General features: G+C 42.1%; 1 protein-coding gene across 6 annotated transcripts in view; it reads right to left on the reverse strand.

Moving 5' to 3' along the window:
• thsd7ba (thrombospondin, type I, domain containing 7Ba) overlaps positions 1 to 27,200 on the reverse strand; it is a 953,049-nt gene that overhangs the window by 61,735 nt on the left and 864,114 nt on the right. For all 6 annotated transcript variants that reach the window (XM_068035032.1, XM_068035036.1, XM_068035034.1 and 3 more), the window contains one exon: positions 1,014 to 1,185. In XM_068035032.1, the coding sequence (XP_067891133.1) occupies positions 1,014 to 1,185 (172 nt within the window). The remainder of the gene's footprint in view (positions 1 to 1,013; positions 1,186 to 27,200) is intronic.

Here is a 27,200-nt window from a genome sequence, read left to right on the forward strand (position 1 = left end):
GTCACAGGGAGAACTTGCAAACTCCGCACAGCTAGTACCCAGAACTGAACCCAGGTCGCTGGAGCTGTGAGACTGCAGTGCTAACCACTGCGCAAGATTTTTTTATTACTTTTCTTCGAGCTTGCTTTAGCGTCCTTGATTGTAGGTAGATCTGTCTTTTCGTTGGGGCCCAGTATTCTTCTTAAACCTTGTTCAAAGTCAGATACTTTTCTCTCTTGAAGTTCATGTGTCCTCAGTGGGTCCAGAGGCTTCTAAGAAAGGGATGGGAGCAGACAGGAGAGGTCTTCTCACTCCAGGAGCAAACAGTCTTTTTCAGTTCAAAAACTCTGGACCAGCCAGTTAGTCATGTGACCAGCTGATTTAACCAGTTCTGGTATTTGTGGATTGTATCACCTTAGCAGTCTCTGGAATGCTCTTCCTTAAACCTTCAATGTCTGGTGATCAAAATCCATTGTGGGTTGAATGTGTCAGGGAATGGTCCTTTTCTCCACAAGCACTGTCCGTCAGTATGCAATGTTTTTCTGCTAAGTGTCTGGCAGCCCTTGTAACAGGCCTTCTCTTGTTCCCAGCAACAGTTTAAAATCAATGTTCATATGAAAAAATTAATTTACCTCATTCTTGGCAGGTGGGAGCCTGCATGACAATCTGCTAACTAAGTAATATAAGACACAATAAATAACAACATTAAAGAGAGATCTAGTGATCACAGTAGTTTACTAAGTCAGAATTACACGCTAACATTGATGTGAATTATAATCAATTACATAACTAATTGAAGATATTAATACTAATATCATGAAACTCCAATGATCTTACTTTACATTAAAATTGTCACAATGGATTTTGAAATAAAATAGAAATAAAAGCATTGTAATAATATTTTGAAGGCCTCTTAATTTAATCCGCAATGATTTTTATGATTTAAGTCGATAAATTACCAATATGATTATCACAAACCCCCCAAAGCAGAATCTATTGATCTATTCATGTAAGATAATCATGTGACACTTTACCTGGACAAGGCACTGAACAAGCGACCTTTAGTCCCAACTCAATATCGGTTATTCCAACTGGTCTATTGCCACACATCTCATTCTCTACCACCTTTGCTGAATCTGGGAGTGTCCCATCATGAACGATACAAGACAAGTTACGCACTTTAAAACCATCACCACACTGTGCACCCTGCAAAATAAAGTAATTGATGATAATTGTCTTTTAAAGCATTAAACAATTTTTATAAGTGAGATCCAAACAAAATTCATACAACTGTGTCTGAATTGAGAAAGTTGAATGTTAAAACATGGGTACTTGAATTTTTCTCACTTCAAAATGACTGTACCTTTAAAAAATAATCTTATTTTCATTATCACACCCTATGCTTCCCTATCTTTATACAAGATAGTGGGAAAGCATTTAAATGAGCAAAATCTGGGTCCCACAGCTAAATTCTAAAGCAAATTGAATTCTTTCACCTCCTGGCAATTACATGCTAATCAATTGTGCTCAACAGCAAACTGGGAATCCAACAACGAGAGTGGTGATGAAGAATCAATATACATGAGGCAGATTTTAATTTCTTATTCTGAAGTACGCTTATTTGAAAGCAAGAAATGTAGTGGAGAACTTCCCAATGGCATGTTAAAATGTAAAGGTAATCTTATACAATCTTTGCCCTGGCTTACTGACAGTCTTATTTGCAACCACAGAAATCTTCTGTTAATATATTACAAGAAACATGTAGGTGGGTTGAAAATGTAATTATTCTTCAGTTCAATGGCATCATAGCAAGATAACCAAATTGACAGTCTGTAGTCAGATAAACATATTCTATGAATTTATTAGGGAGAGTATTAAATCTGAACAGAAATACATAAAATGCTATTTTATTCTTTACCAGGAACATTGTGGTGCAATAGCAGTTAATAAGTATATATTTCTGTGAGTATATGTTGATAGCTTTGTTAAATTATTTTTGTAATTATACTCTGCACACAGAGTAATACAGTGGTTGCTATCAGTTTTAAGATACATCACATTTGAGTATTGCCGAAAATTGAGATATTTTCTCAAAGATTTTCATCTTGCAATCAGGACAATTTGCAAGAATACCAATGTAAGGGAAAACAACAAATTTATGCTGTATGAGAAGAGTGCTGATTGGTAGAGGTGCTGCCATGGAGAATGCACCAGTTTATGGTGATTGACAGTAAACTGCCTAACTTTGTTTGAAATTTAAACCAGGCAGCTTGACTCTGATTAGTCAAGGCATTGCCCTGCGGAATGAACCGGCGAATGGCTGTCACTTATTTTGTTTAGCTGTAATAGGCACAATGTGTGTATTCTTTCTGTCTGCAAAGAACGGAGCCCTGTCTCTTAACATATTGCTTCCAGTACAAGCAAATGCACCACACTGTGAGCCCAACTGACAATCTTAAATTAGTTGTCAGCATAATTCTTAGCACACTGAGGATTACTTAGCAAATGTTGTCCAATCGCGGAATCACATCTAATGTTGGACACCGTGTTTTGCATTTTGCAAGCACGGGCTGGGTTGGGCACGGCCTGTACCTTGCCCGTTGCGAACAGCAGAAGGGACATGTTGTTTGATACGATCCACCAGTCTTCATATGCTCACTTCCTGGAGTGGGACTTGAATCCAAACAATCTGACTCACAGGTGAATGCTACAACTAAGCCAATCTTTAATCTAATATCCAATACCAATATAAACAAATAAGAGAATACACTGGTTATCAATGTTTTTTTGGAGTTGAAGAAATTTTTTTCATGGACTCTGAAGTCTTTATGCTATTTAGGAACATATTATTCCTCTAATGAATGATATGATGAAGGTAAAGCATATTTCTGCAAAGAAATTTCTGTCCTATGACTATTAAAGTAAATCAGATGGCATGAGAAAGCATTCCAGAAAAATGCATCCCATCATCATCATGACAGTGAAGCTACAGACTGCCCTCTGTGCCAGCATTAACACCATTACATATATATGCCTATCCTAATTTTAAATTGAATTTCACTTTGTGCCCTCTAGTTGAGGTGTTGAATCAAGTTACTGCCTATCTGATCTAAACATAATTTAAAATTGGTTGCACATGATCACTTTTAAGAGAAGTGGAGCTGGTATTAAATCATGTAAACATGAAATGCTTTTTGTTCACCTCAAACTGATGATATTATGATTCAAATTATTTCATGCAGTAGAAATTATAGCATAATGGAAATCAATAGGCCCCTCTTTACAGGACAAGATGAAAAATTGGAAGAAAGCTAACCTAAGGCTGTTGACAGTGCAGAAAGATGGATGACTACTGAAATTCTCAAAGCCCTCAGCCACTTTAGTTGCTCAATGGCATACCTAGAAAGGATGCAGGATACCTTCTATCTAAAGGCTAGCACAGATTTGAATGATTTGTCAATATTTTTAATAATATTCTCCCTGCACTGAACACCTCTTAATTTTGTAGCAGCCATACGTCAAGAAAATAGTGGGTATTTAACTTTAGAAACCACCCTTTAGTTTTTACTTAGCAATAGAAAATGCTGCTACAAAACCGGATCAGAAGGGTATGCCAATCCTACATACATAGTTTGTTGATTTTGCAGTTATTTTGCTGCCTCATAAATCTCATGAATACTTCACAAGTCCCAGTTCACAAATCATTTATTTTCTCTCCCCAATAGATAGAATTCCAATTAATTGTCTGAGGCTACTCCTGGGATTATCTGCTCTTTGCTTTGGCTGTAAATATGGCAGCTATGGGTCAGTAGGTAACACTCCTGCCTCTGAGGCAAAAAGTTGTGGGTTCAAGTCAGGCGTACGGAAGAAAGCTAACTACTCCTCCTGCGTAGAGTTTCTTAAGACTGAGGTTTCCCTTGCCTCCTGGCAGCTGAACCTTGAGATGGATAAACTGCAGGTTGGACCACACCCACAACTGCGAGAACTTTCTGGCATCTGTGCAAGCATGAAAGGGGACTAGAAAGAGGGTCCAGATATTTAGGATCTTGAGAAACAGTGCTATCATAGGAACAGAAGTAGACCATTTAGCCCTTCAAGCTTGTTCTGCCATTCAGTGAGATCATAGTTGATCTGTGACCTAACTCCATACACATGCCTATGCCCCATGACTTTTAATACCTTCAACAAAAATCTATCGATCTCAGATTGAAAATTAACAATTGATCTATCATCAATTGCTGTTGACGGAAGAGATTTCCAGCTTCTACCACTCTTTTTGAATAGAAGGGTTTCCTAATTTCACTTATGCCCACACCAGCCATGTCCTGGCCAGTGGACACTGCCTCACTGTAGTGAGGAGGAGGTAAGGGTCAGTGCTATATAAGCTTAGTGCAGTGCATTAAAGTAAGACAGTCATAACTTACAAGCTCACAAGTGAAGTTACATTAGTGAGGCATTGTTAGTGATAAGATTCTATTTATTCCAATGGAGATAACCCCTGCTAGAGATTATGCTTTGGATACTGTTGGGGGGAATGGCCTTTCAGGGGAAAGCAGCAACAGCCCAATTCATTGTACCACAGTTGGCTCTGCTGCACAGGGGAGGAGTAAAAAATGTGGGAATGCAATAGTTATTGGGGATTCAATTGTAAGGGGAATAGATAGGCGTTTCTGTGGCTGCAAAAGAGACTGCAGGATGGTGTGTTGCCTTCCTGGTGCGAGGGTCAAGGATGTCTCAGAGCAGTTACAGGACATTCTGAAGGGGGAGAGTGAACAGCCAGTGGTCGTGGTACACATTGGTTCAAACGACATAGGTGAAAAAAAGGATGAGGTCCTAAAAGCAGAATATAGGGAGCTAGGAAGTAAGTTGAAAAGTAGGACCTCAAAGGTAGTGATCTCAGGCTTACTACCAGTGCCACATGCTAGTCAGAGTAGAAATAGCAGGATATATCGGATGAATACCTGGCTGAAGAGATGGTGTGAGGAGAGGGTTTTAGATTCCTGGGGCATTGGGGGATATGGGACCAGTACATACTGGACGGGTTACACCTGAGCAGGACCGGGACTGATGTCCTAGGAGGAGTATTTGCTAGAGTGGTTGGGGAGGGTTTAAACTAAAATGGCAGGGGGATGGGAACCTTTGCAAGGAGTCAGAGGAGAATGGAATCAAAGACAAGAACAAAAGACAGTAAGGGGAATAAGAAAAGTGATAGGCAGAGAAATCAAGGGCTAGAATCAAACAGGGACACAGTGAAAAATATTGGGAAGAGGACAAGTAATGCTAAAAAGACAAGCCTTAAGGCTTTGTGCTTTAACGCGCGGAGCATTCACAATAAAGTGGACGAATTAATCGGGCAAATAGATGTAAACGGGTATGATACAGTCGGGATTACAGAGACATGGCTGCAAGGTGACCAGGGATGGGAAATGAACATTCAGGGATATTCAGTATTTAGGAAGGGCAGACAAAAAGCAAAAGGCGGTGGAATTGCATTGCTGGTTAAAGAGGAAATTAACGCAATAGTGAGGAAAGATATTAGCTCTGATGATGTGGAATCTGTATGGGTAGAGCTGAGAAACACTAAGGGGCAAAAAACATTACTGGGGTTTGTATATAGACCCCCAAACTGAAGTGGTGATGTTGGGAATGGCATTAAATGGGAAATTAGAGATGCATGCGATAAAGGAACATCTGTAATTATGGGTGAGTTTAATTTGCATACAGATTGGGCAAATCAAATTAGTCACAATTCATGGAGGAGGAATTCTTGGAGTGTTTATGGGATGGTTTTCTGGACCAATACGTTGAGGAACCAACTAGAGAACAGGCCATCCTAGACTGGGTATTGTGTAATGAGAGAGGAATAATTGACAATCCAGTGGTGCAAGACCCTTTGGGACAAGCGGCCATAATATGATAGAATTCTTCATCAAGATGGAGAGTGATGTGGTTGATTCTGAGACAAGGGTCCTGAATCTTAGTACAGGAAACTACGAAGGTATGAGGCGCGAGTTGGCCATGACGGGTTGGGAAACGTTACTTAAAGGGATGACGGTGGATAGGCAATGGCAAACATTTAAACAGCGCATGGATGAACTGCAACAATTGTTTATTCCTGTCTGGTGCAAAAGTAAAACGGGAAAGGTAGCCAAACCATGGCTTACAAGGGAAATTAGAGATAGCATTAGATCCAAGGAAGAAGCATATAAATTTGCCAGTAAAAACATCAGACCTGAGGATTGGGAGCAATTTAGAATTCAGCAAAGGAGGACCAAGGGATTGATTAAGAAGGGGAAAATAGAGTATGAGAAAAGCTTGTGGGGAACATAAAAACTGACTGTAAAGGTTTCTATAGGTATGTGAAGAGAAAAAGATTGGTGAAGACAAATGCAGGTCCCTTACAGTCAGAAACAGGGGAATGTATTATGGGGAATAAAGAAATGGCTGACCAACTAAATGCATACTTTGGTTCTGTCTTCACACAGGAGGACACAAATATCATACCAGAAATGTTGGGGAACACAGGGCTTAGTGAGAGAGAGGAACTGAAAGAAATCAGTATTAGTAGAGAAATGGTGTTGGGGAAATGGGATTGAAGGCCGATAAATCCCCAGGGCCTGATGGTATGCATCCCAGAGTACTTAAGGAAGTGGCCCTAGAAATAGTGGATGCATTGGTGGTCATCTTCCAAGATTCTATAGACTCTGGAACAGTTCCTACAAATTGGAGGGTAGCTAATGTCACCCCACTATTTAAAAAGGGAGGTGGAGAGAAAGCAGGGAATTATAGACCAGTCAGCCTGACGGTAGTGGGTAGAGTCCATTATCAAAGATTTTATAGCAGAGCACTTGCAGAACAGTGGTAGAATCGGACAGTCAGCATGGATTTACGAAAGGGAAATCATGCTTGACAAATCTACTAGAATTCTTCGAGGATGTAACGAGTAGAGTTGATGAGGGGGAGCCAGTGGATGTGGTTTATGTGGACTTTCAGAAGGCTTTCGACAAAGTTCCACATAAGACATTAGCATGTAAAAGAAAAGCGCATGGGATTGGGGATAGTGTATTGCGATGGATAGAAAATTGGTTGGCAGACAGGAAACAAAGAGTAGGAATAAATTGGTCTTTTTCCGAATGGCAGGCAGTGACTAGTGGGGTATCGCAGGGATCGGGGCTAGGACCCCAGCCATTCACAATATACATTTATGATTTAGATGAGGGAACTAAATGTAATATCTCCAAATTTGCAGATGACACAAAACTGGGTTGGAGGGTGAGTTGTGAGGAGGATGCAGAGAGGCTTCAGGGTGATTTGGACAATTGAGAGAGTGGGCTAATGCATAGCAGATGCAGTATAATGTGGATAAATGTGAAGTTATCCACGTTGGTAGCAAAAACAGGAAGGCAGATTATTATCTGAATGGCTATAAACTGAGGGGAATATGCAGCGAGACCTGGGTATTCTCGTATACCAGTCGCTGAAAGTAAGCATGTAGGTGCAACAGGCAGTAAAAAAGGCAAATGGTATGTTGGCCTTCATAGCGAGGGGATGTGCGTACAGAAGCAGGGATGTCTTGCTGCAATTATACAGGGCCTTGGTGAGGCTACACCTGGAATATTGTGCGCAATTTTGGTCTCCTTATTTGAGGAAGGATGTTCTTGCTATAGAGGGAGTGCAGCGAAGGTTTACCAGACTGATTCCTGGGATGGCGGGACTGACATAGGAGGAGAAATTGAGTTGGTTAGGATTATATTTGCCGGGGTTCAGAAGAGTGAGCGGGGGGGGGGTCTCATAGAAACCTATAAAATTCTAACAGGACTTGACAGGGCAGATGCAGGAAGGATGTTCCCGATGGTGGGGGAGTCCAAAGCCAGGGGTCATAGTCTAAGAATACTGGGTAAACCTTTCAGGACTGAGATGAGGAGAAATTTCTTCACCCAGAGAGTGGTGAGCCTGTAGAATTCGCTACCACAGAAAGCAGTTGAGGCCAAAACATTGAACGGTTTCAAAAAGGAGTTAGATATAGCTCTTGGGTCTAAAGGGATCAAAGGATATGGGGCGAAAGCTGGAACAGACTACTGAGTTAGATGATCAGCCATGATCATAATGAATGACGGAGCCGGCTCGAAGGGCCAAATGGCCTACTCCTGCTCCTATTATCTATGTTTCTATGGGACACAAATAGCAGACCCCAGTACATATTTTAACTTCCATTATTTTATCCCCAAACCTTCAAAGTTTCCAGAATGCTTTGAAGCATCTGATGTTTGCAAAGCATTAATTTCACACTTTTCATTAACTTGTACATATTTTACATAGCCTAAAGCAGTAGAAAACATCAGAAACTATTACAGAAATGATTAACGTTGCTGCAGGAATTCATTAATAGATGGCAGATGGACACTTATGAATTGGAAACAGCCTCTCTCCAATGTAATTGTTCACTACATTCCCACAAAGAACTAAAATGAATTAATTTTCTTTAGAAAATGGCCACTAAGTAGCACTCACAGGAAGGTATATTTTAAATAAACCTTGTTTCCTCTTTGGTGGAATCTGACACAGTTCTAATATTCAACCTGATTTAATCCAAGTGATTCTAGTTTATCAAACAGAAATTCAAAGAATAACTGAAAACTGCCTCAGCTCCACGTTTTCCATTGTTTCTTCTTCCCACCTTGTTGGACTAAATGTACCTTTTTTCAATCAGGTCAGTTTTCAGGAACAAGCCTGTGCTTCATGGACAACCATCAAATTTATGACAATGAATTAAAGGTCTGTTTGGCCTGCTTCCATTCAGGAAGGCTAAAGACTTGTACTTTACTCTCATGCCATTTCTCAAAGCAGCCAATATTCCAATCTATTTTTAAATTAAAAAAACAAAACAATCAACCTTTTCAAGGAATCATTTCAACTAGGAGTAGGAGTAGTTATTATTACAAGAAAGACATGAAATACTGGAAACCTGAAATAAAACAGAAAATGGTGGGAGTTCGCAGGAGGTCCAGCAACATCTGGAAAGGTTAAGGGTTTTCAGGTAGTCATTCATTAGAACCACGTTTTGGTTGAAGAGCATCCTTTCTCAGTCTAAATGCTGACATAGCTGCTGTGAACTTCAAACTTTTTCTATTTTTGTTATGACATGGAATCCAGTTTTGTTTTCCTATTTTATGCTTTTCAAGAATGTCACCATTTACTATTTCATGGAGTCCGATATTATGCAAATCTCCAACCCTCAGGTCACTTCCCACTTTTGCCCAACTCACAAATTCCTCCTATCAGCACACAGGTCCAGACAAGCAAGTTGAAGTGAGCACTATCACGAATCAAAAGTGTTTCCCCTCTGAAAACCCATCAGCAGAAATGGCTGATACACAGAGAAACTTGCTTTAACCATAATCATTCACTAATGTGATTTCACATGTCCAGTCATTTTTAGTTTTGTTGGTGACAGGTCTGCAGCAATGTGAGGTGCCCCTTGGTGTTTGTTCCTTCTAGTTGTGTAAGTAAGATATTTGAAGTTGTAAGGACAATGCTTTTCATATATAATGGTTGTGCCTCAGGTTCTGGTGTGCTGTTAGGTATTTTACCTAGGTATCACATAATTTTTGCTTGGGAAATGTTTTCCAAAGAAGTGGGTGTCTCGAGGCCACCAGGAATTACTGTTCCAAATGGAAGCGGAGTCAATCAATGACTTCAAGTGGAACAGTGATGGCCACATGAGGGAAGTAGACTTGTAGGACTACAGGGATTGAGCAGGGGAGTGGGACTGATTGGATCGCTCCGTGGAGAGCCGGCATGGACTCGATGGGCCGAATGGCCTCCTTCTGTGCCGTAAATGACTCTGTGATTCTAAATAATAGATCATTACTGGGAGAAGTGTGTCCAAATTACATTGATGCATCGTTTCCTGGCTGGAACAGTCCATGATTTCCATCATTGGCCTGCCGCAACTCATTGGCACCAATAGCTAAGGCACGCAGTCTATTATCTGGAATAGCAACAGCAATAACACATCACATGATGATGTTTTATAGGAGACATCTTAAGATTGCTCTAGAAAGGTATCCAAAACAGTCACTAAAACTGCAAATGCTTTGGATACCTTTCCTCGGGAATCTGAAGAGCATTTCCTGGTCTTTTGAAACACTGGGAGTTGATGTTATAGCTTATGTCTTGAAAAGACTGAGATCAACGCATTTTTGTTAGGTAAAGGCAGGAAAATGAGGTTGAGGTGCACATCAGCCATGATCTAACTGATTTGCACAACAAGTCTGAGGGGCTGAATGGCCTACTCTTGTTCCTAATGCTCCTCTGTTCCTAAAACACATTTCATATCCTGGCAGATTGATCTGAGTTTTTTGCTGTATCAATGCTCATGAAAACCTCATAAACATGCTTGGAAGCAGTCAATGATTAAGAGTCGTAATAAAGCATGCAAACCATGCTTCGGCTTAAAACAACTCAACATATTGTGCTACTGTTCAATGCACCATCATCCTTCTGTGTTTATACCTCCCTGAGCACTCCTACTTCTATCTATTCACTAACATATAACAGCTGACCAATCAATCATAAAACAGAATAGACATGTATCACTACACTGTGGATACTGGCCTGGAGTTCCTATTAGGTTGTCATCAACTCGCCTAAAACCAACCATGTCAACACAAAGGATCAAGCTATTTCAAACACAAATTACCACCAGTGCAAAGTGAGTTTCTGCAATCTTTAAATAATGCACTGGAAACCAGCCCCATCCACAAAACTGACCACAGTCCCAGAGTGAATTAACCACCATGCCAGATTTCTATAAATTGTACCTGGTGGCAGGCCTTCGAAGAGACTCTTAAAATAAAGCTTATTTTTTCAAGGCACAAGGAGACAAATAGCCACTTTATAAGAGCGTTTAAATATTATTTTCTTAATTTGCTAAGAAACTGACTACTGTATACTGGTGAAACTAGTAATTGGTTCAGTATAGTTTTTTAAAATTTATTTAAAATCACGTTACCAACAGGTGGTGGACTAGACATGAAATAAAACTACTTATCGTGCTGTAAACCAAATTTCAGCTGTCTTAATAAAACAGCACCAGGATACCACTTGTACATATATCAAGGAATATTTTTAATGCAAAAAAAAATTGCGTTCTAAAATTCTGCCTGATTATCCTGGTTTATGGAAAATTTTGCATTTGATGAGTTTGAAATAGAAGGAAAAAATTACTTTGCAAAACAAGCCCAATTTTGAGTGAAACTTTCACACCGACCACCGATTGTGGCCCAATGCAGAAACTCTTAGCCACTTACTTAGTATAATCTAAAAACAAACACTAGTATTTCACCTGTTTCAAGATTACAGTCCACAGATGAGGCAAGTAAAGGAGCCAAGTGGAGCCAGCATAATTGGCAGTCACATGTTTGATCTCATATTTTGCATCACATGCTAGTTTAAATGTTCACAACAACACCTTCTTTGTATTTAGATTTCTAAAAGATTTCTTCAGATAGCAATCCTTATCCTGGTGTGTGAGTAATCAATGCCACTAATTTCTTGTGTCACCTCCAGCCTAGCTTTCTCCAAGGGTCTCCTAGTCAGCTTCCAATCTACATAAATTCCAACTAAATTCTGCTGCCCTCAGCCTATTCCTCATTAATCTCCTATTCTCATCAACCTCCCTGCCTTCAACATACTGCATTCAAAATCCTTATCCTCATTTACAGAGTAACATTTATCCCCTTGAGTCTATTTTGCCATTTGATTATTAGACCATGGCTGATCGCTATCCCAACTCAATGAACCCACCTTTTCTCCATATGACACAGCTTTCAAGACTGAGATTGATCAATTTTTCTTAAGTAAAGGTAACAAGGGATATGGAGGTAACGCAAGTAAATGGAGATGAGGTACTCATCAGCTATGCTTTAACTGAATGACAACACAGGCTTGAGGGGCTGAATGGCCAACTCCTGGAAGCATGTTTCCTTATATCCTGCTGTTTGGCATCTGTTTGTCTCTCAGTCTCTCAGTGAAGTGCTTTGGGGCATTTTACTATGTTAAAGGTGTTAGACTTGTGCAATTTGTTATTCGGTAACCCAACAATGCCATGAAACTGCTTAAGGGCACATATGCACAGATGTGGCCTCTCAAATAAGACTTGTATACACAGTTGCAGTAATGTACCTGGAAGAAGCCAGTAGCCTAAAAGTTAATTGTTACTGTCACCTTGACTGCTACCAGGAAAGCAGTGGCAATTGCAGATTGAGTACTAAACTCTGCAATTTACAGCATAGGTCGATGAGAACTTCTCTACTGAGCCTTATTCTCCTCAGGCACTGCATTTCAATAAGACAGATAATTTGTTCTCAGCTAGAATGGGTACTGCTTCTTCTACCAATCTCCAGTTGCTGCTGTCAATGTTATTAATGCTCCTCCAACAAACAATTCTGCAATCATAGAATAGGCAGCTCTTGACAGCAGGCAATATTTATGCCTGGTTCAAATAAACCTTAATACTTTCAGGTTTGGTGAGGAAAATGTTAACTGGGTTCATTCCAAGAAAATTGATACCCGAACTATATCCTTCTCAGCACCACTGCAGAATGCAAGATGGTATTGTGGCATCTAGTGCCACCTAATATAGGTGGCACATTACCAGTATCACTGCTACACAATGTTTCTGAAGATAAAATTGTATTCCTCATGTATCAACATTATCACAAGTACTAGCTGTCTTTGTGCGCAACAAAGCTGATTTTTCGTCATCCCACATGGAAGTTGATGAAGATCCTTGTGTGTCAGTTCCTGGTCTTGGTGAACTGTGTGATGCTCCAGTACACATGTGACAGATCACCAAGCACAGTCTCTCTGACTGTTTGGGCTGGATTTAGTGGAGGCAGCAGGAGTTTCGCTGTTGGAGCCAAAGGATGGAGGGCAGCCCTGCTTCAGCGGGTGGCAGGACCCAGGGCCGCATTTTGCCAGCAACAGGCATGTAAGGGCTGCCACTACTATTAAGCATGGCCTAATCAGAGCAGCTCAGCAGCCTCAACAGCGCCACCATTAGCAGTGGACACTGTTGGGGCTGTACCTGGAGGACGTGGGTGCATTGATGGCTGTGCACCCTCAAAGTCAAGTAACTGGGGCCTGGGAGCACCGAGGCCAGTCAGGCAGGTCCCAGTGAGGTGGGGGAGTTGTGCAATGGGGTAGCTGAGGGCAGGTGGCACCTTTGCCATGGGGGCAGCCATTGCCACTAGGGGGGCTCCTCCATGGGCTGAAAAGTTCCCAAAAAGGAGAGGCCCTCACACCCAGAGGGGCCTCCCCACACTCCAGAGCCTGTTGGGAGGCCAACAGGGTTTACCTGGCAGTCTCTCCACATGGTGGTGGACCCCCCAGCCATTGGTAAAATGACAGCGGAGGTGGGAAGAGGCCCTTAATTAGTCACTTAAATGGTTCAATTGGGCTCCAGGCAGGCAGGTCGTCTGCTTTCCAGCTGCTGGCAATATGGCATGGTGGCAGAAGGATGTCAGGCATGCCACCCGATGCCTTCCCACGCTATTTTGCCAGACTTCCCGCCTTCCAGCTCATCCCCAAAGGACTGTTAAAATTCAACCCTTTGTTCAGGTGATAATAAGGTACGGCCACCCAACATTTCTGAGACCAGTGGTTACCACAGGGAATTGAATGCAAAACCTATACAAACTTGACAATTCTAAATGAATAATTACTGGATATTGATATTAGTTTTGTGCAGATCACTCACTGATATTATTAGTGATGCTTTCCTTACATTTATGGGGGGGGGGGACTTGTAATTGTTCTGGTGGAATTGGACTTCAATCGAAAGAGGAAACCCTAGCTGCTACTTTACTGAATAGTTAACCACTTTTGTAAGCTTGTCAAAATTACTCTGAGACTCTACATTGGGGAGACCAGGGGCAGACTGGGTGACCGCTTTGCGGAACATCTCCGCTCAGTCCGCAAGCAGGACCCTGAGCTTCCGGTTGCTTGCCATTTCAACACTCCCCCCTGCTCTCATGCTCACATCTCTGTCCTGGGATTGCTGTAGTGATCCAGTGAACATCAACGCAAGCTCGAGGAACAGCATCTCATCTACCGATTAGGCACACTACAGCCTGCCGGACTGAACATTGAGTTCAATAATTTCAGAGCATGACAGCCCCCCATTTTACTTTCATTTTTAGTTATTTTTTCTTCCTTGTTTTTACATTCTTTTTTATATTTTTTACAATCTTTTTTTTGCATTTATTTCATTTCATCTCAGTTTGTTCAGTTTGCTTACCCACTGTTTTTTTTCAGGGTTGCACTTGCTGCTGTTCAATATTCAGTGTATTTACACCTAATCTGTACTAATGCTTTGTCTTTCAACACACCATTAACATATTGTTTGCCTTTGCTCCGTGACCTTTTGGTCAGCTATGTGGCCTGGTCCAATCTACACCTTCTCCTTTGTTATCTCTTGCCCCACCCCTACCTCACTTGCTTATAACCTGTGACTTTTCTAATATTTGTCAGTTCCGAAGAAGGGTCACTGACCCAAAACGTTAACTCTGCTTCTCTTTCCACAGATGCTGCCAGACCTGCTGAGTGATTCCAGCATTTCTTGTTTTTATTTACTCTGAGACTTGTGTTCCATCGCTCTGGCTCTGTCTCCTAAGATTTTTTTTTTGCTTCTTTACTATTTGTTCTCACTAAGCCTGATGTTCATATACATGCAGCTCCAGGAGGAGGAGCTAGGTTGTGATCAGAAGCAGGAACTGTGACTTACTCGTCCACTCTCTAGGGGTGCTTAGCTCAACATTAACACTCTAACTGTGATCAGGTAAGTAATCAAAGACCAGGGGTTGATCCATGTTTGCCTCTATTCACTAAGCCATCAGAACAGCTTTTGGAATATAGCCTTTGACGCTCATTGTCTGTTTGGTTGGCAGGGTGTTTGAGGGATTGAGGTTCGATAGTTTAACTGGTCACAAATTCCACAACATATTGGGGAAAATCCTCATAAACAAAAAGAAACAGTAAGCGACCCTGGGATTGAAAGCTGATTGTACAAAATTCATATTTTATATGCAACATAGTCCTTTAATTTTAAATACTGAAAAAAAGAAAATAATGCTTGATGAAGTCATGAATACATTTATATTGCATTGGGAGACTAGTTCTCTCTCATTATTTTATTTTGACTGAATTAAAATGACATGGGTATTTAAGCAGAATTCAAAATGGACAAATCTAATAGCACTTTATGGGGAGGAATTTAATATACTACAGGGAACTGCATTAAAGAAATAGTAATATTCTACAGTATTTTGCAGACTTGATATTATAAAATATACAAATCAAAAAGTATAATGAATTTAATTTTGTAAATTACAATGTCTATAAACATTTGTCATTCAAACTCATGTGTTAGCATTCCGCAACACTATGTCAAACATTAAAACTAGCTAGCACTGTGGCTTAGTTAATACGGCCACATTTATGAAGTACAAGGTAATTTAAATTAATAAATTAAATGGACAGTGTGACAGTGACTCAGCACACTGTCCTGTCACCACTTCTTGCCAATCGTACAGATTTATATTTATATGGGTGAATTTGTGCTCGTCTCCATGCAGTCTCATTAGTCCATAGCACTAACTGCCACCTCAAACAAAGAGACAATGAAGATAGCCAGTGCTGGAAATGCAACCTCTTACACTGATAATCTTTTAAGATGAAAATGAACTGCATCTAGTCTATGCAATGCCTATCTGATCGCACTTGAAGCTGAAAGTTGGTGGAAAACATCCTATTCTCAGAATGTACATGTACCAGTGTTCAACAAAACCTTGTAAAACCCCAACAACCACACCCCTGACACCTCCCACATAGGGACCACAAAGGAACGCTACTGAAAGAGAAGCACACATGCCCACACAAAGCATTGAGTAACGCTTAACATTCCTCCAAAAAACCCACCTACTTCTTTAAGGCAAATAATGTGAACACCAAACCAGATTGCCAGGATTTTATGATAACTGCCTAGAAGTGTACATTTCATATCAAACATCTTTTTAATTCACTGACAGCGCATCACTGCTAAGACCAGCTTTTATTGCCCATTCCAAATTGCATTGGTGATGAGCTGTCTTATTGAATACAACTGAGTGTCATGTTAAACCATTTCAGAAGGCAGTTAAGAGTCAACTGCAGGTAGGGCTGGAGTCACATATCAGCCAGACTGGTTAAGGACATCAGACTTCCTTCCCTACAGGACATTAGGGAGCCAAATGGGTTTTTACAATAACCTGGTAGTTTCATGGTCAACATTACTTTTTATTCCAGATTTTATTTAATTTCTTCAGTTGTAATGATGGGATTTGAACTCACCAGATCTTTAGGCTCCTAGAACTACTAACTGAGTGACATAACCACTATGCTGATATAACCATTCATACCAAACAGAGATGAATGAGGTAAACATGTATTTACAGAACATACTGTACCAAGACAGATAGTGACTTTAAAAATACTTGTAGAACAGGTTTTTTTAAGTTTCAAAGTAACATATATAACTTAGGTGGCAGTTCCTGTTCAAGAACGTACTCATATTTATATATTGGCCTACCTCTGACCAAGTTTTTGGTCATCTGACCTAATATCTCCTTTCGTAGCTTGGTGTCATACTTCGTTTCAAAACGCTCCTGTAAAGCACCTTGGAATGTTTTATAACGTTAAAGGCACTATATAAATCGAAGTTGTTGTTGTTGACCACAATCACCAAATAGAATCTAAACTGTATTTATTACAAAGGCAATTGAAAAGGTATATTGTTCACACTTTCTTTTTTCATAATTCTGAAATAAAATTACAGCTATACTGCATATTTATTTCCTCAATTTTGCAAAATACCCAGTACTTCTAAGCAATTTGATGAAAACATTTCGAAGTAACTTTATCAAGTTGCCCACAACCACATTTGGTTGCAAATGCTTCTCATCTACATACGGCCCCTTGGTGACATCATACGAAGAAAAGTCAGGTTCCACCTGTAAGCTAACAACACTCAACTCTAAAAAAGCAAAATACCGAGGATGCTGGAAATCTGAGATAAAAACTGAAAATGCTGGAAATACTCAGCAGACCTGGCAGCAGCTGTGGAGAGAGAAATAGTGTTAATGGCCGGAATTTTGCTCGGAGGCTGCAGGCCCCAGCAACAGCACCGGAAGTGGGTGCTGCTTATGCACGAACGCCATGCGGCTAGCCAACCACAATCACACAGCAGCCTGCCATTTAACTGAGGGGTGGCGTGAAGCCCGTCCAATTAATAATTGGAGGTGGGCAGTAAGATGTTGATTGTGCTGTCAGCTGACTCAAGGCAATGCTGGCACCATATTTAAAGGGCTTCTAGCCCTGCATGCACTGCTGCTTTGGGTGAAGTGCTTGCCTGACCAGCAATGCAGAGGACCCCTCCACCTGACCAGTATTTCAGAGACCCCTCCACCTGACCAGTATTTCAGAGACCCCTTCACCTGACCAGCATTACAGAGGGTCTCTCCATCTCACCAGTATTTCAGCCACCACTCCACCTGACCAGCATTGCAGAGGACCCCGAAGGAGCAGATCGGAGCATGCTGCATCCATGGGAGAGGCAAGACACTGGGTGGTCCCACAGTTTAGCGATGCCACAATGCCTCTTAGCAGGTTCTCCTCCAGACAGCAAGGGAAAGGCGAGAGGTCCCCTTCCGCAAGATGGTGTGCTAGATGGGTGGAATGACCAGCCAGTGACAAGGTGGTCAATCTGCAATAAATCCTGTCAGATGCATGGCTGCATCACAGCGAGAGGCGGTTGTCTGTCTCTGCTGACCTCCACGAGATCTCTTCAGAGTGGATGTATGGAGGAGGCATTCGTGAGCCAACATCATGGATCAAAGGGCTGCCACCAGCATTAGTGTTTTGCTAATCTTTGTGGGGAAACTAACAGTCCTCCTCCTTCTGCTTGCAGGAGAAACAAGCACACAACAATAAAGAAGTAGCCAAGACCAACACAGGCCTGTTTATCCTGATCCTGGCAGTGGAGGTGGCCCTTGAACTGGCTAGGTCTCAGGGCAGCCGAGCAATTACTGATGGAGAAACAGGAGTGTTATCACAGGAGAGTGAGTGAACGAGTGCAGGGACACAAGGGTGCACCTGGCCCACACATGAGGCCCAGTGTTCATGTGTCCAGCACTAGTCACATGGTTAGGATGAGGAGATGTGAAACCCTTAACCCCTAAGCGTTTGAGTTCTCTCATGCAGGTCTCGGTAATTTCGAAGGATGCGCAGGTGGAGAGAGAGGGAGCCAGCCGGCCACCTCTGAGTAGGAGGAGGGATCCTCCTCATTCCCAAACATTTCCACCAGTGCAAATACTCTCACATTGGTGGGTATTGAGTTTACGATTAGATCCAGGGTCACAACCTGGTGACACACCACACACGCACCCGAACAGTTGACGGAGGCTGTGACAGTCGAGGCCACTGACAGTTGGAGGACTGTGGGAGGCCAGGTCTGTGCTGAGCCCCAAGCTGATGATAAGCCTTTGGAGTTGTCAGCAGCATGGCACCTGCTGGATGTACATCGAGAGGTGTGGGAATCTCTGGCTATAATCACCCATGCACGGATGATGGAGGAGTCCATCCAGACCTTGAGTGCTGCCATGTCCCAGGCGTGTGCACGCATGCCTTCCTCCATGGAGAGATTGATGATTCTCTGGAGAGTCAGATCCAGCAGACCACACAATGAATGCCAGAGACAGATGGCCCGCAGATCTGCACGCCATCACCTTGGCCATGAACTCAGTGCAGCAGTGGCCATGCAAGAGGGGGACGAAGCACCTAGAGTTTCCACCAGGACAGAAGGAAAGTGCAAATGTGCTTTGCAAGAGAGGAGGCGCAGCTGCTTTATGCATCTGGGGGCTCCTTTGAGGGCCCTTCTGGTATGGACAGTGGATCCTCAGCCCCCAGTGACCCCAGTGCCTCCACAGAGGAAGGTCCTGCACCCGTCAAGAGCCCCTCAGCAAGTTGGGTCCCTCCAGGCCTCGGGTAGCCAGAGGACGGCCACCAAGCTGATCCCAAGCCATGGGGCAGTTGATCAGCAGCCAGCCTCCACCTTAGCAGCAAGTGTCGGGGTGGCATCTCATAGGAGCGCATGTAAGCGAGTTAAGAAGAGCACCTAGATGCACTTGGCATTGACGGCTGTTTAGACTTTGTACCCGTTAAGGCTTTATTATGTTGTGCCACTCAATAAATGTTAGAGGCACAGCTGATAGCCATCCTTTCCATTCATGCTGCCTTGTTAGATGTCATCTACAGCCTTAGTCCCTCAAGGGGCTGCTAATGTTGGAGCGGGCTGCGTATAATCAGCTCCCCAGCGTGTGCTGTGAACCTGGGCACTAGGCGATGGAGTGCAAGAAGGAGGCGACATGTTCACGTAAAGATAAGTCTTTATTGCACTGAAAGGGCAGCGGGATAAGAAGAAACAGGTACGCATGAGATTATCTCGAGCCTCCATTGCATGTCCCTCATTGCACCTTACTTCTAGTGCAAGGGATTCCTCATCCTGCACTGCTTGCTCAGCAAGCTCCTCCAAATCCTCCTCATCGAATGAGGAATGGTGACCAATGATGTCCTCATTATTCAAGGCCACCTTCCTCTGTAGTGCTAACATGTGCAGAGCACAGCACAGCATCACAATACACAGGACCCTTGCTGGAGCATATTGAAGGGCTGCACAGGATCAATCCAAGCACCCGATTCGCATCTTTTTAAAAATCCTTTCATGGCATGTGGGCGTCGCTGGCAAAGTCAGCATTTGTTGCCCATCCCAAATTGCCCTTGGGAAGGTGGTGGTGAGCTGCAGTCCATCTGGTGTGGGTGCACACACAGTGCTGTTAGGGAGTTCCAGGATTTTGATCCAGCGACAGTGAAGGAACGGCGATATATTTCCAGGTCAGGATAGTGTGCGATTTGATTTTTAACTTGTGGTGTTCCCATATGTCTGCTATCCTTCTACTTCCAGGTGAAAGAGATTGCGGGTTTGGAAGGTGCTGTTGAAGGAAGCATGGTAAGTTGCTGCAGTGCATCTTGTATATGGTACACACTGCTCCAACTGTACATTGGTGGAAGAGGGACTGAATGTTTAAGTTGGTGGATGGGGTGCTGATCAAGCAGGCTGCTTTGTCCTGGATGGTGTCGAGCTTCCTGAGTGTTGTTGGAGCAGTACTCATCCAAGCAAGTGGACAGTATTCTATCACACTCCTGACTTGTGCCTTGCAGATGGTGGACAAGCTTTGAGGAGCCAGGAGGTAGATTACTTGTCACAGAATTCCCAGTCTCTGAGCTGCTCCTGTAGCCACAGTATTTATGTGGCTGGTCCAGTTCAATTTCTGGTCAATGGTAACCCCAGGGTGTTGATAGAGAGGGTTTCAGCGATGGTAATGTCATTGAATGTCAAGGGAAAATGATTAAATTATCTCTTATTGGAGATGGTCATTGCCTGGCACTTGTGTGGGGTGTTACTCGTCATTTAACAGCCCAAGCCTGGATGTTGTCCAGGTCTTGTTGCATATGGACATGGGCTGCTTCAGTATCTGAGTTGCAAATGGTAGTGAACATTGTACAGTCATCAGCGAACATCCTCACTTCTGACTTTATGACAGAAGGAAGGTCATTGATGAAGCAGCTGAAGATGGTTGAGCCTAGGACACCACCCTGAGGAACTCCTGCAGTGATGTCCTGGGGCTGAGATGAATGGCCTCCAACAACCACAACCATCTTCCTTTGTACAAGATATGACTCCATTCCCTTTTGCCTTGCACCATCATCCCTTTTGTCAGTTAATCTCTACTACTTTCCACCCTATCACAGGCCTTCCCTTTCAGTCTTCAACCCCAACACTATTCCCTGCCACTGTACTTGCTTAAAACCTGTTACATCTCTAACAATTTTTCTGGTTCATAAAGTCATAGAGTCATAGAGTTATACAGCACAGAAACAGGCCCTTTGGCCCATGTGTCCATGCCGGCCATCAAGCACCCATCTATTCTAATTCCATTTTCCAGCACTTGGCTCGTCGCCTTGTATGCTATGGCATTTCAAATGCTCATCTAAATACTTCTTAAATGATGTGAGGGTTCCTGCCTCTACCACCCCTTCAGGCAGTGTGTTCCAGATTCCAACACCCCCCCCCCCCCCCCCCCCCCACCACCACCGGGTGAAAAAGATTTTCCTCAAATCCCCTCTAAACCTTTTGCCCCTTACCTTAAATCTATGCCCAATGGTTATTGACACCTCTGCTAAGGGAAAAAGTTTCTTCCTATCTACCCTATCTATACCCCTCATAATTTCATATACCTAAATCAGGTCCCCCCTCAGCCTTCTCTGCTCTAAGGAAAACAACACTAGCCTATCCAGTCTCTCTTCATAGCTGAAATGCTCCAGCCCAGGCAATTAATTGTCTTTGCCATACTCTATTCAACAGTAACTAACTGCCATTCAATTACATCACATTGGTTTGGCATGACCAGTTTTCTATCAATTCATGCTGACTTAAATACATTGCCATAGTCTTGAATTACCTTATAGATGTCAAGTCTTTAATCCCAGTCTAATGCTCTGAATTTAGGCTTAAACTGCTAGCACTGTTATTTATACTTTCAACATTGACCATACTAGAATATAGTGTGCACAACTCATTTTTTTTATTTCCCCAGGTACAATTGTGGGATTGCAAGATTGGAAATCCAAGGATTCATTCAGATTTATTGATATATCTTCAAAGGCTTCAATAAGAAAAATACACATGTGGAAAAAAAAACTTGAGTCATTTAAGTCCCAGATTTGACCACTTCATCTCCCTTTCAATAACCTATTTCTAATAAATCAAAACTCTCCTGATTCTTGGATCAATTAGTACCCTGTGCAAATAAATGAGCTGCAAGTTTTTCAAAAAAACTTTTAATATATATCAAACAAACAAGCCAAATATGTCATTTTAAAGTGCAAGCTCAAGAAATCTTCCTTTTCAGGGTTAATAGCTGACAAACAGATTTTTTTTAAATCGGAAAATTGACTCTCTCTCACCAAATATGCTTAAGTGAGAGACTCTCCTGTGCACAATACACAGTAAAATGTCTTGACTGCACGTGAGTGAATGTGCAGTTTCAATCTGCTGAGTGTGTATACCTGAAAAATGGCAACCCAGTCATTATTAAAAAAATGAAAGGTCATTGATCTGAAACATTAGTCCAAATTTTACTGGGCCTCTGAGAGTGGGCTTGGCGGCGGGTGGAGAGGGGATGAAAAATGCAGTCGGGACGTGTTCACCTGGAAATCTGACATAAGTGCCAGGTAATGGCCATCTCCAACAAGAGGGAATCTAACTATCTCCCCTTGACATTCAAACGGCATTGCCATCATTGCCATCATATCCCCCACCATCAGCATCCCGGGGATATCATTGACCAGAAACTGAACTGGAGTAGCCATATAAATACTGCGGCTACAAGAGGAAGTCAGAGGCTAGGAATTCTGCAGTGATTAACTCACCTCCTAACTCCCCAAAGCCTGGTAGAGTGGAAGGTAAGGACAAGGGGACCCTATCTCACTATCACCTCTCTCAACCCCACCACCGTCTCTAATTTGTCACACTGCGTGTTCGATGTCCACTACTGCATGAGTGCAAATTTCCTCCAATTAAATATTGGCAAAACCGAAACCATTATCTTCAGTTCCTATTACATAGTCCACCAACTCCATAACTCTCCCAGGCTCCCTGAGCCTGAACCTGACTGCTCTCAACCTTGGTACCAAAAGTGATCCTGAGATGACCGATCAACCCATATATTCTCTCCATCGTAAAACTTCTTACTTCCACCTCTATAACATTGTCATACTGCTCCTGCCTCAGCTCGTCTTCCGCTGAAAACCTCATCCAACATTTATTACCTCAAAACTTAACTATTCCAGTGCTCTTCTGGCTGGTCTCCCATTTTCCACCCTCCATAAACTTGACTTCATCCAAAACTCTGCTGCCTGTGTCCTAATTTGCACTAAGTGCCATTCACTCATCACCCTTGTGCTCGCTGACCTACTCTGGCTCCCGGTCAGGCAATGCCGCGATTTTAAAATTCCATTCCTTGTTTTCAGATTCCTAATGGTCTTGACCTTCTCCATCTCTGTAACGCCACTCCAGTTTTCCAACCCTCCCAGATCTCTGCACTCCTCTAATTCCTACCTCTTATGCATTCCCAATCTTAATTGCTCTGCATTGGCAGCCATGACTTCAGCTACATAGGGCCTAAACTCTGGAACTGCCTCTCTGAACCTCTCCGTCTTTCTACCCTCCTTTAAGACTCTTCTTAAAGCCTTCCTCTGTAATCAAACGTTTGGTTATCTGTCCAAATATCTTCTTATGCAACTTAGTTTTTTTTTTAAGAGATACAGCATTGAAACAGGCCCTTCAGCCCACTGAGTCTGTGCCAACCATCAACCACCCATTTATACTAATCCTACATTAATCCCATATTCCTACCACATCCCCATTACCACCTACCTACACTAGGGGCAATTTATAATGGCCAATTTACCTATTAACCTGCAAGTCTTTGGCTGTGGGAGGAAACCGGAGCACCCGGCGAAAACCCACGTGGTCACAGGGAGAACTTGCAAACTCCGCACAGGTAGTACTCAGAATCGAACCGGGGTCGCTGGAGCTGTGAGACTGCAGTGCTAACCACTGCGCCACTGTGCCACCCAGGCTGCCTGCCTGTCAAGTAAAAAGCCTGTGGTACAAGGCTATAACCAAGGAGCAGAGAGTGGGTAGGGAGGGAGGGAGATATCATGGTTGGGGGGTGAGCGATAGTGGCTGTGGGGCTGAGAGATAGTGGTTGTGGGGGAGGGGAGAGAAAGTGGTGTGCAGGGGGGGGGCAGGGAAATGGTCAGAGGGAGAGATAACAATTGGTGGGGGCAGAGATTGTGGTCGTGGGGAAGCTAGTGGGTGGTGGCAGTGATAGTAGTCAGTGGGGTAGAAATTGTGGGGAGAAATAGTGGTTGGGGGGGATGAGAGAGATAGTGGTCAGCGGGGAAGATTGTGATTAATGGGAGAAGAGAGTGGAGATAGGAGGACATTGTGGTTCGAGGAGGAACGATCGCTGGGGGGAGAACGTGGAGGTGGGGTGAAATCATAGTGTGGGCAGTGGGAGGGTGGGGAGACTGGGTGGAGTTGATGATGGTGGAACTGGAAGCAGATTAGCATGTTGGTCCCGGAGGAATCACCCCTGCTCCTCCTGCTGTAAAAACACTTGATGGATCTGCCTCCTTTTACCTGCTGGCTTTCCTGAAGACCAGTGGGTGAGCTCGATGTAAACTGGGGTCATGTTTGAATTTTTTCTGATTTTAACTTCTCACCTGACCTAAACTCACCCTTCCTTGTGGGTTAAAATTACGCCCAATCTGTTGCTGAAATAATGTCATTTTTATTTTACGTTGATTAACCACTGAAACAAACACGGGGGTTTAACACTACAGGATAAACTGTGAGCCAGAAGCGAGGAAAAAACTGAAAAGCCACTGTCTTATAAGAAACTAATATTCAAACATTATCATTTTAGAGTCCTGAATTATTTTGATAACTAAATACTCCCATCTCCTTGTTATTTCAGATTATTTCAGTCATTTGAAATTGGGGTGTACTGGCCCCCTGGAATTTGTAGTTTATTTATTTTTTCACCAATTCTATGGCGATTCTTTTTTTCAAATGTTCTAGCTGCTAAATCTTCTCCTTTGAAGTATGTTTCATTAACAGCTCATATGCAACATTTCCATTTTAAGTGTTTTTATTGGCTATTCTTGATGAGAATATCTCATTTTGGATCCTGCTCAACTTTTGATTAAATTTAGCAGATTCTATACCACTCTGTTATTTTGCCAATTATCTCTCCTCTACTTCCCTCCAACAAACATGATGCCATTGAGTAGTCAAATGTTCCAGCACAGAAACAAGTCACGTGATCCGTCAAGTCTGTGCCAGTGCTTTCCTCCAAAAATGTTACTCTGCCTAACCCCACTCTCCTCCTCACTCTCTATGTATTGAAACATTTCCCTTTTTCAAACAACTCCCTAACCCACTTTAGAATAATTTTTAAACTCTGCTTCAGTCATGGTTTGCAGCAGAGAATTCCACATTTTAACTATCTTCTGTGTGAAGAATTTTTTCTAACCTTGCGTTTAATTCTTTTTGTGATTATCCTAAATTTGTGTCTTCTGGTTACTGCCTTGTCTTGCTGGGCATGATTTCAAGATGGCCTCCCATACCTCTACCAATTGCTAACTCTTAATGTGTGAACTTCGACAGTAAACATTGGCTACGAAGCTGCAGCAACCAAATAAACGCAGGGTGGGAATCAAGTTTAGCATCTGCCCGATCTCTCCAGTTTGCTGGACAGTAGATAAATCCACTGAAATATCCCACACCCTTCAGAGTTAGAATTTCGAAGGTATGTCAGTTTTATTTTTAAAAATAAGCTCGGTAAAGGAAACCTCAGGTTCCATCTTCCTGAGTGATTTATACATTGGAGCTGCAGATAATGAATGATTTTTAATGAAGAATGAAAACCAGTCAGTTCTGCATCCTTGCTTCCTCTTCAAAACCTTCTGTAAAGTTTTCAGAGTTATTTCCTCAGTTAGAAGTGTTTGCCAATATCTGTATTTCAATGTGCAGTCACCTATTTATCTGAAGCCAGAAAAATAGCTGTTCCTTTGAGAAGCTATCTCCAATGTCAGTATAACATACAGCAACAAAGGTTGCTAATAAAAGGCTACTTGTAGGCCAGCATTATCTGCTTTATAAATTGGATTCTGAAGCTGCAACAATTTGCAGTGTTTTCATCTTGTAAATTCCATGATTGTCAGTCAGAAAGCCTTTAACTACTTTGATATTAAACCACTCTTACAAGCTTTGTTACATGGCATGATGCCTATGTTCAAGATAGATTCTCTGGATCAAATTCAAAATCAAGTTGCAATGTACTGAAAATATTTAGTGCTATTATTAAATAATTTCAAAAATATCTGTAGAAACTAACAGAAACTGCTTGAGCATTCCAAAATGAACCCACTGCCCCAACATTTTCCCCATCGCTCTTGTACCTTCTCTTCTTCCACTTCTTTATGCAAAGTTCCTGAAATGTTATAATGATCTCTTCCTGAACCTTTGGAAACATATTCCCTGTTCCAACAATCCTGTGTATGAAGAAACCTCCTCCCACTCTCCCTTCTCTCTTAATGACTCTCTAAACAGAGGGAATCATTTTACCTTATTCACTCTATAAAAACTCTTCATTATTTTAAATACCTCGTCTTAATTTTTCTTTTAACCTTCTCTTCTCCAGTGAAAATTATTCCGCTGACTTAGAATTATTTCTTTAATCTTGTACTCTTTGCACCTATTTACAAATCACAAAATTATATAGAACTCTTTATGCCTTTATTTACCTGTGCTTGCTGTAGTTCATGTTGATTTTAAAAACAAATCAAGAAAATGTGGGTTTTCTGTTCTAATTAGTAAAAATATATGTTCAGGCAGAAACGCAAATTAGAAACGACATTTACAAGTAGTGGATTATGTATTTGAATCATTCACACCATTCACTATTTTTCCATTGAGCATATGCTGCCATTTCTTGTTTTTCCTCTGAAAATGTATAACCTCAATCATAACAACATTAAATTGCATCTTCTATCTGTTGGTCCATTCTGCTCACTGTGTCTTCCTGAGGTCTTTCACAGACCTCCATGTGATTTATCCAAAAAATGCACTCTTGTGTCATCAGCAAATTTTCAGATTGCATTCCCTATATCCAAGTCTAAATCACCTACACCAAGAACGAAAATGGATCCAGCACTGACCTCAGCGTGCATCACTTGCAAGTCTTCTCCGATACAAGCAACATTCATTTACCCAAACTCTTTGTTTCTATTCTGGCAGCCAAGTTTTTATCCATGTCACTACATTTCTGTTATATCATATAGTTGACTTTTTCTAACAAGTTTCTTATGAGGCATCTTCTGAAAATCCATAAAGAATTCTGCATTCCTTTATTATTCCAGTCATATTTTTCATAAAATACTGCAATAAATTTGCCACATATCACTTTCCTTTAACAAATACACGCTAGCTGTCC

This window comes from Heterodontus francisci, chromosome 7 (genome assembly GCF_036365525.1).
Source record: "Heterodontus francisci isolate sHetFra1 chromosome 7, sHetFra1.hap1, whole genome shotgun sequence".
In the NCBI taxonomy this organism is placed as follows: domain Eukaryota; kingdom Metazoa; phylum Chordata; class Chondrichthyes; order Heterodontiformes; family Heterodontidae; genus Heterodontus; species Heterodontus francisci.